Source organism: Euphorbia lathyris, chromosome 2 (genome assembly GCF_963576675.1).
Source record: "Euphorbia lathyris chromosome 2, ddEupLath1.1, whole genome shotgun sequence".
In the NCBI taxonomy this organism is placed as follows: Eukaryota; Viridiplantae; Streptophyta; class Magnoliopsida; order Malpighiales; family Euphorbiaceae; genus Euphorbia; species Euphorbia lathyris.
The window spans coordinates 21,432,501-21,453,952 of NC_088911.1; the positions used below are offsets into that span (position 1 = coordinate 21,432,501).

The 21,452-nt window shown below is 33.1% G+C and overlaps 1 protein-coding gene and 1 long non-coding RNA gene across 3 annotated transcripts in view; both read left to right on the top strand.

Annotated features, from left to right (window-relative positions):
- Positions 1–3,159, top strand: part of LOC136217302 (uncharacterized) — a 6,094-nt gene extending 2,935 nt beyond the window's left edge. Inside the window, exon 2 of the long non-coding RNA XR_010683458.1 lies at positions 1,662–3,159. This is a non-coding gene — a long non-coding RNA (uncharacterized lncRNA). The remainder of the gene's footprint in view (positions 1–1,661) is intronic.
- A 10,656-nt stretch (positions 3,160–13,815) lies between these two features.
- Positions 13,816–19,813, top strand: LOC136217205 (ABC transporter B family member 11-like). Of its 2 annotated transcripts, XM_066003800.1 has the most exons (12): positions 13,820–14,070; positions 14,725–15,015; positions 15,290–15,344; positions 15,436–15,611; positions 15,729–15,950; positions 16,040–16,804; positions 16,890–17,163; positions 17,252–18,099; positions 18,172–18,438; positions 18,515–18,778; positions 18,856–19,149; positions 19,292–19,813. In XM_066003800.1, exons 2-12 carry the CDS (start codon positions 14,734–14,736, stop codon positions 19,640–19,642), a joined length of 3,798 nt encoding a protein of 1,265 aa, XP_065859872.1. In that variant the 5' UTR covers positions 13,820–14,070; positions 14,725–14,733; the 3' UTR covers positions 19,643–19,813. The 2 variants fall into 2 exon arrangements, with proteins under 2 accessions (XP_065859871.1, XP_065859872.1); XM_066003799.1 differs by having other exon boundaries at positions 13,816–14,070; positions 17,252–18,438.
- Positions 19,814–21,452: the final 1,639 nt, after the last annotated feature.

The window sequence follows — 21,452 nt, forward strand, 5'->3', positions numbered from 1 at the left end:
AAAAATTAAATATTTAACCAATTTTATAAATATTAATCTCCAATTCTATTATTAAATCACAGAAAATAAGGAATATTTTTTTAGAACCAACTGATATTTAATTGGTGAAGAATAAGGAATAAAATATATTTGTTTCAAAATAGTTGTTTGTTTTTCTTACCTTTAATAATTTCTTTTACTCATTGTATTTCTTTTCTTACCTTTATGGATTAATAGATATATCATATACTTATGTAAGATATTGTTCTTACTTGATATTTTTTTACTATGAAATGAAAGGAAATGATGTACCTATTTTATAAAAAACAGGAGTGACCCACTTAAAATTTAAAAAAAATAAAATTATATATGCTTTTCTATAAAAACAATATTGTAATAAGATTTATTTTAAAATAAGTATATCTTGAGAATAAATATTATTTGAATGAAAAACCTCTGGTTGACTTCAAAATATTTTGCTTATTTTTCACAAAGATGATAAAGATATGATTGAGAAATAATAATAATTGTTTGAGCAGAAAGAAGACAAAACAAGAGAGAGTTTTGGAAACGAAGTCCTTTAAAAGCTAGATACCAATATTTCAAGCCTTATTACTGAAGTAAGCAAAGCAAGTATAAAATTGTTCCAATTTCAAGTGTACATGTGTATTGTAAGGTTGGACTTTCCAATAAAATACTACTGAATATATAGGGTGCCTTCTATGGTTACTTTGTTTTTGACAAAGTAAACCTTACTTGGTTATTTTCACCATTGGATGATGGAGTATAAAACTCATCCACTGGTAAAAACACATAAAGTAAGGGTTACTTTGTAAAATATAGATACAAAATATCATTTATTATTTTATTATTATGTATAAGTATAACGAATATTTTATTGTTACAGGCTAAAAGCTAAATTTAAATAATATTTTGGGGTTTTATATAATGCAATATTGCAAGAATGCATACTACTAATGAACAAAGAAATATTGTATTTTATAATAATTCCAAGCCTTTTGTACATCACAATTCACATGGAGTAGCTATTTCCTTAATATTGGGAGTTTTAAAAAGCAGGAATGCTGATTATTTTAATTATTTGGTGCATTTGATTAGAGGATTAGGTAGGAATTTTTCATTTTACAAAATTAGATCCGGGATTATTAGGACCGGACCTGATAATCGAATTTATAGATAGATTACAAGTCACTTGGTTCAACCGGATAATTCGGATTGGTCGGATAGAGTGATGTAATAAATAAATAAATAATATTTATATATATTATACATGTATAATTATTTTAAAATTATTTTTATAAATTATATATATTCAAAACAAATTATTAACCACTTTTAATTTGTTATGTTTTTTTTTTTTTTTCAATTTGAGGCTTAAATTATATAATGGATAAATGGAGTTTAGAATAACTTAAAATATGTCAACATATTCTATGACATGAGATTTTTTTAACGGTATATTATAAATTTAAAACGGATAAGTGATAAATGAAAAATTGATGCTCAAAATGAACCACTTGAAATGGTTTGGAAGAAGATAGAAGGAAATTAAACATTATCATCTCACATAGGAAAGAAATGAGAATCTTAACTAGTTTATAAGTAAATGACATTTACAAGCCTTTATACAATTACTAAGGAAAAAGCTCTCTCACACGCAGGGGATGCAGTCGAAGCACCACTGTGTTAGGGACGCACGACATGGGAACGTGAATGTCATACCAAAATGAGATCCCTTAGACCGACCTATCCTGAGGGGCTTTAATCTTCCAAATCGAGCTTAATAGGTTTTCGGTTTGTAATCTACCGAATAGGGAGGCAGACCCTCATTGAGGGTATGTTGCGGATATGGGAATGGGTGAGGAAGATAATAATGATTCCGCACTAGCTTCTTCGTCACTAGATAATGATAAAGCTAGTTCTTTAGAAATAGAAACGGTGCAGTATAATGATCACACTCATCGGGCATTATGAATTGCTTAAGCTCGAAATATCGGGACCTCAAAAACCCTGGGCAGTTCCATCGTTAGATGAGTTAGTAAAAGCTCACAAGCCGATGGTGGTGTTTTTAATCGAACTCTCATTGATAAAGCTTGTATTGATGGGATTTGGAGGAAATTTTTGTTTCATAATTGCTTGGTAGTGAATGCTTCGGGTCATAGTGGTGGCTTGCAATGTTGTGGAATGATACAGATGGGATATCGATTTCTTTGTTCTCTGACCATCATATTGAGTTAGCAACTGGGGACACTACAAAGGGAGATTGGTGCTTAATTGGTTTCTATGATTTTACTGACAAGAATAGACATCGGGAGTCACAGGAGATACCAGGTACTGTAGTTAGTAGTTCAATTTTATCGTGGCGTATTATAGGCGATTTTAATTGCATCCTTGCTCATGATGAGAAGTTGGGAGGGCCTGGCTATCCATTGTATCTCATAGCTCAGTTTATGGAGGTGATCATGTCCATTGATCTCCATGCGCTCCGTATGCGAGATAGTTCATTGACTTGGGATAGGAGTAAATGGCTGGCTCATTAGTGGGAGAAGCTTGATAGAGCTTTCAGTTCTGTAAATTAGATCTATAAGTTTGATAAATATTGTTTATCGATCCTTGTGTTGCCATATTCTGATCACTCCCCATTGTTATTGGAAACAAATCATTGTCACTGAAATAGTCGGCCAAAATGATTCTGATTTGTGATGGCTTGGACAAAGGAGGACGACTTTGGTCAATTTGTTTCAAAATGTTGGGCTAGTCAGGGTAGGGCATTGGTTCGCATGAATTTGGAGGCCTGCGGCTCATTATTAGCGTAATGGTGATCGAACTTCTGAGGCAAATACATAAGACAAATCAACTGGTGTAAGCAGCAGCTAAACCAATTGTGTGATAAGGGTGACGAGGCCTCAATTCAATAAAAAAATTCAAATAAAATGACAGCTCAATGTACTCCTCGAACAAGATGAAATTTATTGGAAGCAGAGGGCCAATAACTTTTGGCTTAAAGATAGTGATCTTAATTAAAAAAAATATATATATGCCTATGTAAATGTAAGAAGGAAGATTAATTCGATTGGCGTTGTGGTCAGTGACTCAAGAGCTGAGCATTCAGAGGGGGATGGTATGTGTAGCATTATGAAAAAATATTTTATTGATTTATTTCGAGCATCTCAAGTTACTGATTATAATTCTGTTGATGTGGTGCCTTATAATGTGTCTGATGAGATAAATTTAGCACTTATGACTCCATTTACTTGTGATGAGCTCAAAATTATTGTTTTCCAAATGCACTCGGATAAATCTCCTAGCCCTGACCGGTTCAATCTGAGTTTTTATCAGCATTTTTAGGCATAGATTGGTTAATAGGTGTTCACGACGTGTTTAAGGTGGTTGGAGAGGAATGAGTTTCTTGCGAATTTAAATGATATGATCATTACCTTAATATTAAAGTGTGATAATCCAAAGCGGATGATGGATTTGGGACCGATTTCGCTTTATAATTTGTTGTAGAATGATAATTTGTGGAAAAATCCTTAATCGGAGCACTTCCCTGTGAGGCGCCGTTGGGATCGGCCAGGGACACTCCGATGCCAAAGTCAGTAATATTTCTGAGAATAAACTGTAAGCACAAAAGTAGAGAATCAGTAAGTGTACCTTTGATCCTAGGAAGCTGGGGTATTTATATAGGTTTTTGCAACTTTCAGCATTAATGGGGAAGCAGGTGAAGAGTCGTGTCATTACTCATCTTTAATTGCTATCAATTCTCCATTAATCCCAGTATTTAGCATTGAAACCCTCAGAGTTGAGGTATTCGAACAGTCAAGTCTTTATTCCCCTTTAATGGCTATTAATTGTCATTTAATTGTATTTATTCCCATTCATGGATAGTAATAAAGGCGCCTTTTCGTATTCTTTGATCCGTCAAGGCGTATGTACGTTCTCCTTGAGAGCTATGGCGAGTCTCCGCTACTCGCTCTCATCGGGCGTATCTCGTTATGGCGTATCTCGCCATGGTCCACGTGGCGTGGCATAATGCTAGAGACTCCTTCATTTTCCTCATTATTTGCATATTCGCCCCTGCATTAATTATCATTAATTCCACATTAATCATGAATAAATATCTCTTTTAGAAGGAATAATGGTTTGCCATTATTTCTATTAATTTTCCCTTAGTCCTTATTCAATAATAATTTGGGTTTGTTATCATAGAATATTATTGCTAAGGTTTTGGCAAACAGATTGAAAATTATTCTCCCTGATGTGGTTTCTGAAAGTCAGTCAGCATTTGTTCTCGATCGGTCATTGATTGATAGTATTCAAATAATATTTGAGTCGTTACAGTTTATGAAATGTAAACATAGAGGTGAGAAATGAGATGTAGTGCTTAAAATTAACATCAACAAGGCGTATGATATGGTCGATTGGAGTTTCATGCGGATGGTAATGATTCAAATGGACTTCTGTAATCAGCAAGTAGAGTGAATTATGCTTTGTGTTAGTACAATATATTATTTAGTAGCAGTTAATTCGGAGAGTGTATGGCCTATTACACTAGAGAAGGGTTTGAGGTAGGGAGATCTGTTATCCCCGTTTTTATTTATCTTATGAGCAGAGGTTCTTTCATGACTTATATCTCAGGCTTAATTACTAGGTGCAAAGTCTGTCCCGGTGCGGCCAATGTTTCTCATCTTTTCTTTGCAGATGATAACTTTTTTATTTTTCAATGCAATAAAGGAAGAAAGCAGGAAGGTGCTGAATATTGCATTTTTATGAGACTACTTCTGGTCAAGTTGCTAATCTTTCCAAGTCAGGGATTTAATTTAGTTTAAATGTCAATGACGAGGAGGAATGGATGGTCATTCGTAATGTGCTCGGTGTTCACCCACCGTTAGATACAGGTCATTATCTTGGCCTTCCATCGCTTATCGGTTGTTCTAAAAAAACAATCTTTCTGTTTTTGAAGGAGTGGTTGTAAAAAAGGTTGAATAGTTGGACGTTCAGGTTTTTATCTAACTTCGGCAATGATGTGTTACTTAAGTCTGTAGCTCGGGCTCTACCTACATTTTGTATGAGTACATTTTTTATTCCCAAATTTGTTTGTGATGAAATATAATGAACTCTTTCTGGTGGGGTACGAAGGCAGATGGGAAAAGGAATATCCACTTGAATAGATGTGAGAGTTTATGAAATCAGAAGGAGCAGGGGGATCTCAAGTTCAGTGATATATACAACTTTAATCTAGCATTATTAGGAAAGCATGGGTGGAAATTTCTTTGATAATCCTCACACATTAGTTAGTCGGTTGTTAACAGCTAAATATTTTGCTCGTGGATCTTTCCTTTCTTCCAAATTGGGCAATAATCCTAGTTTTTTAGAGGTGTGTGTGGAGCTTGATTGAATTACTTTGTAAAGGCGTGCGATGTTGTATAAAAAGGGGTGACTCTACATTTTTCATTACTTTACTTGTGTGAAGGATAATCACAAGGCCACTATCAAGGAGTTGTTTATGTCGGGGGTCAAGAATATGGAATCAAGGATGACTGTCAAGTTGGTTTGAGTCAGCATAGGTGGAAATAATCTCTAAAATGGTGGTTTCGTTACCTCCTCAGGATGATAAGCTCGTGTGGCATTTCAATTGCGATGGCCTTTACTCATCTAAATCAGGTTATCGTGTTCTTGAGAGTGTACAGGGGATGGACAACAAAGTCGGGAAGGGTGGGGGCGGCTATGGAACCTCGATGTTCCTCCGAAGGTAAAGTTTTTCATATGGAAGTTGGGTGCAAAGGGGTTCTCCCAATTCATACTTATTGCCAGAAAAATTCATATGTTGAACTGTTGTTTACTATGTGATACTGACGTGGAACACGAATGACATTTATTCTGAGGATGTCGGTTTGCTGAGGGTTGTTGGTCAGCTGTAAATATTATTGCTCTAGGGAATGGATCGAGGACTGGTTGCTCCATTTTTGTGCAACGGTATGGAGGGAGGGAGGTAGCTGTGTTGCAGTAGTGTTATGGACAATTTGGTAGTAGCAGAATTAAGAGTTATGGACTGGGAAGTGTTGGGCTCCAATGGAAGCTATGTCGAGTTCAATGCAGTTCATCGTGGCTTGGAGGGAGGCTAAACGGATACCAGACTCAGAAACTCGAGCAATTGTTCAAACGCAACTTGCTGGACTTTCTAGTTGGACACTGTCGCAAACAGAGACTGTCAAATACAATATGGACGTTGTGGTATTTTCGACATACATAGATTTTGGGATATGGGTAGTCATTCGAGGGTGTGTGGGGGAATTCCTAGCTGGTTTCAGTTCTTGTTCTCCAAGGGTTCCAACGGCAAATTGGCGGAAGCGTTGGCGCTTCGGGAAAGTATGTAATGGACATTCGCACTTCAGCTCCACAACATATAATTTGAGATTGACGCAAAGGGAATTGCATATGCTATTATTTCCAAGCGAAGGGATATTTCAGAGGTCGGTCGGGTGTGTCATTGAGGATATTTGTGTTCTCCTACAAAATTGTTAAGATTGTTGTGACTTTTGTTCTATGATTAATAAACGAATCGGCTTATGATATGGCATGTCACTCTCGTTCAAATGCTAATCCATATAGTACTATAGTGGTTCCTGAATTTTTAATTTGTATGATTTGTAAGATGTTTCTGGGGTTTGATTAAATATATGGTTTCCTCTTTAAAAAAGAAAATATTAGATGAAAGCAAACTAAATAATATTTTCATTAAGAGTAAATTAATTAAGTTATTTGATCAGTTTATCATAGATTGATCAGAGAGAACATGGAAAGAAATCCGGAGAATTTGAGTAAAGTTATTATTTTGGTATAATCTAATCTACTACATCCGTTTCATATTACATGTATTTCTAGACATTCTTTTTTTGTTTCATATTACATGTCATTTTATATGATCAGTACATGTTAAATCATTTTTTTCTGCTATAAAACGCGGGTTTATGAAAATTAATTAGAATAATGAACTTATTATAGAATAAATAAATATTGGAATCAATAAATAAAGGCCAACAATGTCTTTTTTACAATATCCTTAATTTTTATATAACTCTTTAAAAAGACATGTAATATGAAACGGGAGAGTACCTTTTTACTAAGATTTATCTATATATGGTTGATAATTATCATATATATATATATATTCTCCTAAAAAAAAGGTTTTTCTAGAAGTATTGAATTAATAAAATAAACCTAGCATTCATATATTAGTTTATTTAGCTCGAGCATAGCTTTTGATAGGGTTTTTTTTTCAGACTATATATAGTAATACACTACATGTATCATGCGTTAAATTAAATTTAAAGTATAAGGAATTGATGTATTTATTTATACCTGGTCCCACTCATACTCTATCAAGTACTCCTATTATTTATTTATTTTTTGAAAAGGTACTCCTATTATTTATAATCACTGTACTTTGGATTCTTTTATTGTTTTTTAGAAGAAACTTCATAAGAAAAAATATAATATTTCGTCATAAATAATTAAAATATTATAATTCACAAATATATCATAAAGTTTAAATCCGTATATTCAATATCGTGATAAGGAAATAATAGATAATGCTTGAAAATGTTTTTGACAGAACGATAAAAAAAACACATTCATTCAAAATCAAATACATAATGCTTGAAAATGTTTTTGACAGAACGATAAAAAAAACACATTCATTCAAAATCAAATTCATAGTCTTTTTCTTTAGATTCAATTAGCAAGTTCTATACGATGATAACAAAACTCTTCTATTTTTTCATAAAAGAAAACATGATAACACTCATATAGAGAGACAAATGATAATCATCCATATATGGAGGAAAAAGAAAAAGAAAACTATAAATAAAGAAGAAATTCTAAAATCTACCATAGAAAAAACAAAACAGAACAAAAAATGGGTTTAGCTTCTGGCTTTTAGCTAGAAGAAAACTCTAAAACTTTGATGAAGATGATGAAAATTTCTTATTGCTATAAACTGTCACACCCGACTCTAGACGACCTCAATCGGTATCGGGCGTGAAATAAAAAGATCATAATCAACACTTAGGAGTCTCCAATTTATCTCAATATCATAATATTACAATTGCAAGACCAAAGTTTTAACCCTAATTCTAACAATAAGCAGCCAACTTCCACACCTCGTCTAATCGGTCGATAGCCTTCTCTATATCCTGTACTTTCTCACCTAAAAATATTTAAACATTTAAAAACGTGAGACAAAAAGCTCAGTAAGAAACTATCAGCTATAAAAACCAACTTTACTTAACATAGCTACACATATACATTTATAAATGGATTTAATCAAAACATTTATCTTGTCAAAACGAATCAAAACAAATAAACGTTTCAACAAACCAATTCAGAATCAAATGAATGTTTTATCAAACCAACTTGTAATCAAATAAATATTTTATCAAACCAACTTGTAATCAATCAAACGTAAAACCTTATATCAAAATCAATCATAACCGAAAACATAATTCAAATGAACTTAAAACAGTGTATCCATCCTCGAGTTTCTCCCCTTAAGTATCAATCCATAACCACATATATAATCGAGATGTCTCTTAACATTTCATATCCCATATGGTCTTACCCAACACTTCGCTGCCATACGCAATAGGTCTTAAGACTGTGTACACAGGCCATGTCCCTCACTGAACATGGTCTTCAAATATAAAACCACCGATCCGGATAACTCTCGATGGATATAAAATCATAAAATCATAACGTGCTCACATATTCTTTCACAATCAAATTCCAAACTATTTAATAACCAAAAATCATTTGGCTTCAATCAGCCATTTTGTATCATAAAAATCACATTTGGATTTCAATCCAAAATAATCACAACAATAACCGCAATAGATTTCTCAATCCAAAACCAATTAGTAAGAAATCATCAAATTCATTTTGTTCAATATAGATATATATTGAAACCAAAAACGTATATGTATATATGTAAATCAATCAAATTAAGCCTTAAATCAACATAATCAAGTAAAATCTGAAATTCACATAGAAGCATAATCAATAGCTTCATTTGAACCGTAATTTCACAATAAAAAGCAAAATCGTGAAAAACCTCAATTTTACAAAATTCCTGCATAACCTTAAAATATCAATTTCTGAAACTTCTTTGACTATATATATATATCTGTATACATAAAACTCAAAATATAGTTGATAGTTACTTACCTTGGCTACTAATTGACCCGATCGATTCTTCTCTAAATTCTGTCTAAGAAGTTTTCCCTCCAAACACTTCCAAAATTCAAAAACTCTTCAGTTAGGACTTAGAACTATACATAAGGATGCTATGGTTCTAATTTCGAGTGATTCGGACGGTCGAATCTCCGTAAATCAAAGAAACGGTGGAGAAACGGTTCAGGAATGGTAAGAACTGATAAAGATGAAAAAGAAGAAAAAGAAAAAGAAAAGATAACGATCATCAATCTATATCATCGGTGATATATATCTCAATTTTATCAAATATCACGTTTGATCCTCCATCTTTATATAATATTTTAAAAATTATCATAACTTTTAATTTACACTTAAACCCATCGAATTAACTCCAAACTTTTTCCATAGCACCAAATTAACTTCACACACCCAATAATTATAATATATACTAATATCAAAATATAAATTCTCGAAATTTACACGGACGTGACATAAACTATGTTTGTATTTGCTGATCTAGAGTTAGAATTTAGTTAAATTATAATGAATTGTTGTTAATGGGTAAAATGTCTTAAATCAATGAATAGATTATTCTTTAAAAAAATCGAAGTGAAAAATATAAAACATAAATTAATGAAAATAATATAAGTAACTTAATAAAAAAAATTGTTAGCGATATTTTTGGAATATGCTAATTTTAATATTGAATTGTGTGGATTTTGTGCAAGCGTCTCACAGTAATTAATTCTCAATTAATTTTAATGTTTTTGGGTTGTGGTTATTCGCTTTAAACTTGACTTCTAAAAGTAGAACGATTGAACGAATGATTCAAGGATTAAATCAACATAAAGATTTTGAGATTTTTTTCCTCTTTTATTGATTTTTTTAGATAAGTTTTGATTACAAGTGAATTAAAAAGAAAGCAAGAAATTACAGCTGAAATGATACGTTAATTTCGTAATGAAATCAAGTAATTAAAGTGATTAAGAATCTGAAACAAATGAAAATGTTAACAAAATTGAAGTCAACATAATAAACTTAAAGCCGAAAATGATTAGCAATTTGTGGAAACCTTGAGCTGGGATTAACAACTTCGTGATTACGGATCATATGGATGGATGAATGTAAATTAAGAGAATGTGAACTGAGAAGCTTCAACGAAAAAGAGCTAGAAATTATGTAGAAAGAGTAAGTCGAAATCAATTGTGGAAATTCGAACAAAGATCAAGTCAAATTAACATTGCAAATAATCGAGAATGGCAGACTAGAAATTTAAAGAATTATAGCTGGAGAAATTCGAGTGATTCGGATATGACATGAGGGATGAAGCTTATAGTTTTAGATGGTTAAAAATGGAGCTTCATGGTTAATAATGGTGAAATTTGGGCAAAGTTCGCTAAGGATTAAAAAAAATCGTGTTTTAAACAGGTAGGGAATCAGTTTGGGTAAATTTGAAGGCTTTAGAATATGGATTTGAGAGTTTGGGATTGAAGATTAGATCTTGAAGATGACTAAAATGGTTCTAATAGAGAGGTTTGAGTCAAGTATTAAAGTTATATTTATAGGGTCTAGGGTTTGCTAATGAAGAATTAAAGTTATATTTATAGCTGAAATTTGTAACTCCCATCACTCATGGCTTCTTATAATTATTATCCATGATTCCACCATTTTAATTAAGCGAAAACATGAGTTAGTGGAGGCTAAAAATGCTGGAAAATATTGTTTAAAACACTCAATCACGTTTTCAATTTTTTTTTGGTAAGTAGTCATCTTCAACTGCTCATATCTTCTTCAATACAACTTCGTTTCGGTTCCACAAATACTCATTGGCTTTGTTTTGGTAAGTAGATGTAGGATTTCTCATAGTTGCAGCAAAATTACTTCATTTCTTGCTCCGAAAAAATATGTTTTTAAGAGGTGACGTGATGCTGAAAAATAGAAGTTGAAATTGATTTTCTAATTATAAACAATCATTTTTAATTGACCATAACTTCAACAATATGATTTCGTTTGACCTCCGCAAATACTTCCTGGCTTCGTTTTGGTGTCCCAAAAAATAAATTTTGAAGGTCCCTAATGCTCAAAAAAAAAATAGGTGTTGAAATTGGTTCTCTCTTTTATTTTCTTTTCTTTATTTCTAATTTTATTTTCATTATTTTTCTTTATCATTTTAGTTTTTTTTATTTTTAAACTCTATCTTATTTTTATAGTAGTCCTTTTATTCATAAAAATTAAAAATGTATTTTCACCCTAACAGTAGCTTATTAAATGAAGCAAATTTATTTATTTTAATATCGAGATTAGAATAATGCTAAGGTCTAATACACAAATAACTCATGAACTTGTCCAAATGTTGCAACTGCCTCTTCCAACTTTAAATTGTAACTACTTACCTCTTAAACTTGTCCAATTGTAAAACATAACTTCAAATTGAATTTTTTTTTACCTCATACTTGAAGCAACCGTAAAAACGTTTCCCCGAATTCGTATCACGCCAAAGATCTGATTATCACACTCCACGAGCGTTGCAGTTTTTGTATTTCACGTGTTTCTTCAATTGCAGCTCATGTCAACAATTTGAGGTTATGTTTTACAATTGGACAAGTTTGAAGGGTTATGTTTTACAATTGGATAAATTTGAGGGGTAAGTTGTTACAATTGAAAGTTCGGGGAAGCAGTTGCAACATTTGGACAAATTCAATGGATTATTTGTGTATTAGGCCTAATGCTAAAGAAAAAAGTATTTTATGACAATATGAAATATAATTTTATCAAAAATCAAATAAAAAAAATAAATTTTTTTTAGTAAGAACTCTAAAATTGGGATTTTCCTAACCAATTGTTTTTTCCATAAAAAAAAAACTAAAAGAATTAGTACTTTATTCGATTCGAAATAGTAGATGCTGTTTTTAGAGTATAGATACTATTTTTTACTAGATACATAAGAAATATAATTAACTACTCCATTCATGAATCATTTATATTAATTGCATCTATTCATGAATCATTTATATAAGGACAAAATTAAATAAGAGAAATTTATTAAAAAAAATTCAATTAATATATATGGATTAAAAATCCAAAGGTCATATATAGTATAAAATAAAATAAAAAAATCTTTAAAAAGACATCTATTTTAAAACGGATATAGCAACATTTTATAAACCTAAACCTAATCAAATATTATACTTATTTTTAGGATAAGATATAAAAATAATTCTAATACTATCAGACAATAACAATTTTAATTTTGCTTCTAACATCATAAATTGTACCATTATGACCCTAACATTTGCAAGCTAAATAAATTTTATTTCTAACATTTAAAAAGTTACTCAATTTTTATCATTATTAACGAAACACTCTATATGTATGTCATGTTATGATTAATTAATAAATTAAAGATACGTGTATATAGAGTATGATTAACAACTTATGGTTGTCAGCATCAGACCGACATCGAACCAGATTTAAAATTGGATCATAGATCACTTGGTTCAACGAAATGACTCGAATTGATCGGACCAAATAACATAACAAATAAATAAACAATATATTTATAAAAGTTAAAAACATAAATGATTTCACAATTAGTATTAGTATGAGTGAAGTTCAAATTCATAGTTTTATGGAAATCATTTAAAAATAATTTATTTAAAGTATTGTAATTGGTATAAGTTCCTCTTGAATCTTTTTAGATTTTAGTTGTGGTATGTTTTACTTTTCATTTTCTTTAATGATTTTTCAAAAAATTAAAAAAAACCATGCTCATTCGGGTGGATTTTGCCTCAGGATAGAGCTCTTGTGAGATCATGTTAAACATTTTATCCATTATAGAGCTCTGTTAATTAATCAGGATTGAAATCGGTAGTTAGTCTACCGGTTTCAAATTATAAAAAAATCAGTAGATTAGCTACCGGCTTCAGTTATACATACTTTTAACAAAATATGTATTAGATGCATTTAGCTTTCAAAGTACAAAATATTAAAATACAAAATATCCGTGTAAAGTAAATCAAGCATGACCTTTTTATAGGATAAAGTTCAATATTAGTCCCCATTTGTTTTTAAAATTTTAATTTAATTCCAAATCATTAATTTTTAAAAACAAACAGATTTTTTCTATAAAAATGTCAAAATGTACCGAATACATATTTTAGTAAAAGTATGTATAACTGAAACCAGTAGGTGATCCATCGGTTTCAGTAATTTTTTATAAAAAATATTTAAAAAAAATTAAAAAACCGGTAGCTTTACCATTTGAAATTGATAGACTAGCTACCGGTTTCAATCCTAATTAGAAGAGCAGGCAAACTGTTTAACTAGAATCCTAACGAGAAAATCGCATTCTGGTTTCGGTTGGACCGCTAAATCCTAGATCGATCTCGGTTCAAGTCAGATCATTAAAGATTCATGAACCTATAAAGATCCAAATCGAAAACTTAACCTATTGTTGGTCCGATTCAAATCTAACAACATTAAACTCATAAAGTTTACCAGTATCCATGTCGATTTGAGTACAAGATAGCTAACAACAAATAAATAGCTGGTTTATTTTAGATTGTGGGATTCCCGATTAAACAGAGTATCAGTTGCAGGAAAACCTTGTCGCCCACTCCAAGAAGAAAATTAAAAGATTAAAAAAGATTCAAACCTATGAGAGAACGGAAATTTCTCCATGGCCTTTTGACTGATTGATCTTCTCTTAGTTTAATATTCAACAATATATACTTGCTCTCGAAGCAATGCAAATGATGGGGCACAGGAACTCAATAATTATTTCCCTATAATAATCCGCTATTTCTCATTCACACATCAACTGCTTTTCCCCATTTCAACTTCCTTCCTTGCTTTCGTAGGGTAAGCTCTCACATGCCTTTTCATCTTTCTCTTTTTGTTCTTACTCTTCTCTGCAACTGCAAATGCTTTCCCCCTTTTCTTATTTGGATTCTAATAAGGAAATGGAAATGGAAATATAAACGACTTGCTTTTTTTTTTTGCTTATTTCAGCAATATGATTCATTGTGTTACGTTCTGATTTATTTGTTTTTTACTCATAACTGACTTTCCGATAAATCGTCCAATCATAGGTTCTTAGTTCTTACTAAATGCTTTAATTTCTCACTCTCGAACAAAATTATTTTGATTTAGGTGATTTTTGTTTTTTTCCTTTCTGTCAGATCAAAGTTTGTCAGTTTTATTTATTTTTGTTCTGTTCCTTACCGACTACTACTACTTCACTCCAGTTCAAGATAGAGATGTTTACTGAATATTGGATCTGGATGTATTTAATTTTTGTTTTCATCATTTATTGTTATCGAGAATCGGTGAACCGCAGTTCATAAGTTTTTACTATTTTGTTGCTTTTTGTTCTTCGGTTGGTGTGCAACTTGTACAAAACGTCATTGCTGATTTCAGCTTTTCATTTTTTTTTTTTTAAAAAAATACTCTGCAGCATTTTGTATGCTGTTATACATTCTGAGATCTGTTTGACAATCAAGTTGGAAATTTCAGGTGAGCGTAATGGCTGAAGAGAATGGCCTTGCTGATGCTACTAATGTGCAGGAGGCTTCAGCATCAAAAAGCCCTGAAAACAAGAGCGATGGAAATACCAAAACAGATACTGTTCCGTTTCACAGACTCTTTTCATTTGCAGATTCTAAGGATATCATATTGATGATAATAGGCACAATTGGGGCTATTGGAAATGGGTCAGCTCTGCCCTTGATGACTGTATTGCTTGGGGATACAATTGATGCCTTTGGAGAAAACCAGAACACAAATGTCGTAGATGTAGTTTCCAAGGTAAAAACAAGATTTTATGCAGTAACTATACGGGTGACGGATACAGATTAACTGACAGTGGTGCTCCAACACCTATGTTTAATTGAAATCTTTTGGATGCTTTTATCCTAAAAAATTAAAACTCCATAGTTCAAAGAAGTTTTCCGGCGACCAGGTGCTGAAGCACACTCTTGACTCCCCTAAATTCTTCCCTGAATACTATAAAACTGTTCTTTGCTTTCATTAATGAAATGAACTGTTTTACAGTTAATGAGATGATGTTATGTTATTTCAGGTGTCCCTGAAATTCATGTACTTGGCTATAGGATCTGGTGTTGCATCATTTCTTCGTAAGAGAATTAAAACTGCATCTTATGTATAAAGGGCAATACAATTTTCCAAGTATATGGATTTTGAAATCTTCTATTTATTGTTTATCAGAGGTATCTTGTTGGATGGTTACTGGAGAGAGACAGGCTGCAAGAATACGAGGTTTGTATTTGAAAACAATATTGAGACAAGATGTAGCTTTCTTTGACAAGGAAACAAACACCGGAGAGGTGGTCGGTAGAATGTCCGGTGACACTGTTCTCATACAAGATGCTATGGGAGAGAAGGTACTTTACATACAATTATCTAGTTCAAATTATTGATGCATCTTCAAGAAATTCTACAATACTCCCTGACCAATTACCCGGAACTATTAAATAAAAATCTATGGATAAACCATGCAGGTTGGGAAATTCATACAACTTGTATCAACATTTATCGGAGGATTTGTGATAGCATTTATTAAAGGGTGGCTTCTTACACTTGTCATGTTGTCTTCTATCCCCTTGATTGTTCTAGCCGGTGCAATCATGTCTCTCACGATCGCAAGGATGGCATCTACTGGACAAAATGCTTATGCAAAAGCAGCAACAGTAGTTGAGCAGACAATTGGTTCAATCAGAACTGTATGCTTACAACATCCTAGTATTAGAATTTTGCTTTCAGTAAGAATATAGCGTGCTTAATTTATATAAGTTGTATATTATTAATTCAGGTTGCATCATTCACTGGGGAGAGGCAAGCCATAAGTAATTACAAGAAGTATCTTGCTACTGCTTACAAATCAGGTTGTAATGAGGGCCTTGCTACTGGATTTGGTCTCGGCGTACTATTTTTCATCATTTTTGGGAGTTATTCTTTGGCGATATGGTTTGGGGGAAAGATGATTTTAGAAAAAGGATACACAGGTGGTGAAGTTCTGAATGTGATCATTGCCGTGTTGAGTGGTTCCATGTCTCTAGGACAGGCATCCCCTTGCATGAGTGCATTTGCTGCTGGGCAAGCTGCAGCTTATAAGATGTTTGAAACTATCAGTAGAAGGCCGGAGATTGATGCTTATGATTCAAGGGGAAAGATTTTGGATGACATTCGTGGAGATATAGAATTGAAAGATGTATATTTTAGTTATCCTGCTAGACCAGATGAGCCAATATTCAGTGGATTTTCTATTTCCATTCGGAGTGGCATAACTGCAGCTCTTGTTGGACAGAGTGGAAGTGGCAAGTCAACAGTGATCAGTCTGATTGAGAGATTTTATGATCCACAGGCTGGAGAAGTGCTCATAGATGGCATCAACCTCAAAGAGTTTCAGTTAAAGTGGATTAGGGAGAAAATTGGACTTGTGAGTCAAGAGCCTGTTCTGTTTACAGGCAGTATTAGGGATAATATTGCATATGGGAAAGATGGAGCAACCAATGAAGAGATAAGAGCGGCTGCTGAACTCGCCAATGCTGCTAAATTCATTGACAAGCTACCTCAGGTAAGTGATTAACCATAAGTCAATTTCGGTATTGAAGGAGGTTATGATTGTTTGATTAAGTTAGAGGTCATAAAACTTGTTACAGGGATTAGACACACTGGCTGGTGAGCATGGAACTCAGCTATCTGGTGGGCAGAAGCAGAGAATTGCAATAGCAAGAGCCATCCTTAAAGATCCACGGATTTTACTTTTAGATGAAGCCACGAGTGCACTTGATGCAGAATCTGAAAGAGTAGTTCAGGAAGCATTAGACAGGATAATGGTCAACCGAACAACGGTTGTTGTTGCCCATCGTTTGAGTACTATCAGAAATGCTGATGTGATTGCTGTAATTCACCGTGGAAAGTTGGTTGAGCAAGGTATTTTATTTTTATAATCACAAGTTATTACATTAATTGGGTGATACAGAATAGAAATAAATTGATAATTTGTTGATTGATTGATTAGGTTCACACCCTGAACTACTCAGCGATCCTGAAGGAGCATATTCTCAGCTTGTACGCATGCAAGAAGTAAATAAAGATTCAGGCGAAGGGGCAGAGGATCAGAAAAGATCAGATCTTTCATCTCATTCCTTCCAAAGATCCATTAGTCGGGCATCATCAGTAGGAAATAGCAGTCGACATTCATTCAACGCATTTGGTTTACCTACAGGAATTAATGTGCCTGAAAACCGTGGAGCTGAACTTGAAGCTTTGTCATCAGAAGAAGAAGCACCCCCGGTTCCAATGAGCCGCCTTGCAAAGCTCAACAAACCTGAGATTCCTGTGCTAATAATTGGAACAATAGCTGCATGTGCCAATGGTGTCATATTTCCTATATTCGGTACATTACTTTCTAAGGTGATTAAGACATTCTATGAACCACCTCATGAACTAAAAAAGGATACAAGGTTCTGGGCTATTATGTTTATGCTACTTGGTGTGGCATCGTTTTTGGTAATTCCAGCACAATTTTTCTTCTTTGCTGTTGCTGGAAGTAAATTAGTCGAACGGATTAGAACAATGTGTTTTGAGAAGGTGGTTCATATGGAAGTGGGTTGGTTTGATGAGCCTAACCACTCAAGTGGATCAATTGGTGCTAGACTGTCAGCAGATGCAGCAATAGTCCGTGCTCTCGTTGGGGATGCACTTTCTCAGATGGTTCAAAATTCTGCAACAGCACTAGCAGGAGTTATCATAGCATTTACTGCATGTTGGGAGTTGTCTTTCATTATTCTTGTACTAATTCCTCTCATCGGACTCAACGGATATGTTCAAATGAAGTTCATGACAGGATTCAGTAATGATGCAAAGGTATGCTTTTTGTTTCACTACAGTTGTGGAAATTCACTATCACATGAATCTAATGTATCCAAATGGTTGCAGATGATGTATGAGGAAGCAAGCCAAGTTGCTAACGATGCAGTTGGGAGTATAAGAACCGTTGCCTCTTTCTGTGCTGAAGAGAAAGTGATGCAACTTTACAAAAAGAAATGTGAAGGACCTGTGCAGACAGGAATCAGGCAAGGCCTTATAAGTGGAATAGGATTTGGAGCATCGTTCTTCTTGCTGTTTTCTGTCTATGCAACTAGTTTTTATGCAGGAGCTCAACTTGTCAAGCATGGGAGAGCAACATTTGCAGATGTTTTCCAAGTGAGTATTAGTTTCCTTGATTCTGAATATCTATAAATCAAAGTTTCATTACTGAGTTCATATGTCCAACTTTCAGGTTTTCTTTGCATTAACCATGACGGCTATGGGAATTTCTCAAAGTAGCTCCTTCGCTCCCGATTCGACAAAGGCCAAGAACGCTGCTGCTTCAGTATTTGCAATTATAGACAGAGAATCCAAGATTGATCCAAGTGATGAGTCAGGAACCACAATAGAGAATGTGAGGGGCGAAATTGAGCTTCGTCACATAAGCTTTAAGTATCCATCAAGACCAGATACTCAAATTTTCCGGGACCTTAGTTTGCATATTAAATCCGGAAAGGTAATATATAATTCTTGCATTATATTGTTTTTATTTTATTGCAAGAAATTCATTTGATCAAGGATCTTTTCTTTCAGACTGTGGCTCTAGTTGGCGAAAGTGGAAGTGGAAAATCGACAGTTATCTCATTATTACAAAGATTTTACGATCCGGATTCAGGCCATATAACTCTGGATGGAGTTGAAATTCAAAAACTCCAACTTAGATGGTTGAGGCAACAGATGGGGCTGGTTAGCCAAGAGCCAGTGCTGTTCAATGAGACAATTCGTGCTAACATTGCATATGGAAAGGATGGGCATGCAACAGAGGCAGAAATCATAGCTGCATCAGAATTGGCTAATGCACACAAGTTCATTAGCAGTTTACAACAGGTATGTTTTAAATTGCAATACATATAGAATTGTAATGAATTGGTTGTTGACTTGTTGTTACTATAATTGGTGTAAAAACCTATAATGTTCAACATATTTTCGTTCATTAATCCCGGAGTATTTGTTTCTGGCTCCTCAACAGGGGTATGATACGATTGTGGGAGAGCGAGGAGTCCAAATGTCCGGTGGGCAGAAGCAAAGAATAGCCATAGCTCGAGCAATTGTCAAGAGTCCAAAGATATTGTTGTTAGACGAGGCTACAAGTGCGTTAGATACCGAGTCCGAAAGAGTGGTTCAAGATGCATTAGACAGAGTAATGGTGAACAGAACTACAGTTGTAGTAGCTCACAGATTATCAACAATTAAGAATGCAGATGTTATTGCTGTCGTTAAAAATGGTGTTATTGTTGAGAAGGGAAGACATGAAACTTTGATCAATGTTAAAGATGGGTTTTATGCTTCCTTAGTGGCACTTCACATGAGTGCCTCTTAATCAATTTCACAACATTTTTTTTTCTTTTAGTGTATGTATTATGTATGTATGATCAATTTTCAACATGCTAATTTTCAAAATTTTCTGATTATTTTATATACTGTACTTTAAGCCAGATAGCAGCTTTGCTTTTTATTTTATAAATAAAATACAATGTAAAGAGGAATAATGTTGTCCTTAGTGCAAGTTAATCATTTTAATTTAAAGTAAATTTTGTAATATAATAAAATCACTAAAATAAAATCATTATAGCATGATGTGAGGAAAAAAAACCAAACTAAAAATTAAAGTGATTCACAATTACATGATATTTTTCATCAATATAGAAGAAAGATATTTAATTATAATTTATGGTGACGTAAATAGAAAAAAGTTAATGGCGAAAACTTATCTAAATTATCTTTTTTTTAGTCAAAAATGTAGTTTTGATTTTGATGATGTCGCATTTCCATTCTTAAAACTTGTCATGTTTTTATATGTTGGTTGGATACTTGAAGAGTTACAGGTTGACCCATAATGCTAATTGTTTTTGTCAGGTTGCTTGAAGAATAAATAGATATGTTGTGTTGGAGGATATTTGACTAAACATAATCTGACATTCAAAAATATTTAGACATATTAATCAACTCTTTCTTGCCTTTCTACCAAAAAATAACTAATTCCTCATGTGGAAGAAAAGTATAATAGTGGATTAAAATATTAATTTCCAGCCTATGAGGTAGATTCAAAGAAAAGGAAGATACCCCTGAGGTTTTCCCGGCCTAGACTAGAGCTAGGATGTGTTTGTTTCAATTGTTGATATTTGATGTTTATTGTTTCTTGTTGGTGATAAACAATAGATATTAGGGTAAAGTTTAAATAAAATCCTTGTAGTTTTACTAATTTTCAGATAAAGGATTGTGGTTTACTTTTTGTCAAAACGAGGATTGAGGTTTTCAACTTTAACAAAATAAAGACTTTTTCGATTGATACAGTTAAAATCACTTTTGATGACTTCAAAAATGACATATTTTAAGAACTACTAATATTTTAAACAACTTTAATTCTTCAACTTTTTTATTTTGAGATTGTTTAGATGGTGTTTGGTAAAGAGAGAGAAAATTAATGTTTAGAGAGAGAAAGTTTCAAAAAAAGATGATTTTCGAAAATCGAAAATATGACATTGAACAACTTTAATTCTTGAAAATTTTTATTTTCAGGTCGTTAAAGATGGTTTTAATAGCATTAATTTTGACGGAGTGGAGAATCGAACCTCAAACCTGTCAAGCAAAGGTTCAACGCCTTACCACTTGGACCAACTCTCATTGGCTAATTAATTGTTTGTTTTGTGCTCCGCTACTTTTTTTCTTTCCATTTTCAGTTCAAACAGTAGAATAAAAATGATATACTTGTGAAACAACTCTTTATTTGGAAGTGATAATTTGTATAGATTTTTGGTGATCGGATTTCTAAATCTTCTCACGTGTGTAGTTGTTTCCTGGAAAGCAGATGAAACGTCGGTTGTCTGGTGGAGGACTTTATAATGCTAGCAAATAGGGATGTAAATGAGACGAAGATTCTCTGTCCCCGTTGGTGATCCGCTCCGATGGGTATAGGGAATTCCCGATAAAAATCCCCACAGGACGGGATGGGGATAGTTTTGTCCACCACGGGCGGGGATGGAGACAGGTACCCCCGTCCCGTTAATCCTCGATGGGGGATTTCCAACTATTTTCCGTAATAATTGATTTTTTGGATGATTTAAGTATTTTTTTAATTAGGTGATTGGTTATTTTTAATTTATGGTTTTTTATGGTTTGGAAAATTTAAG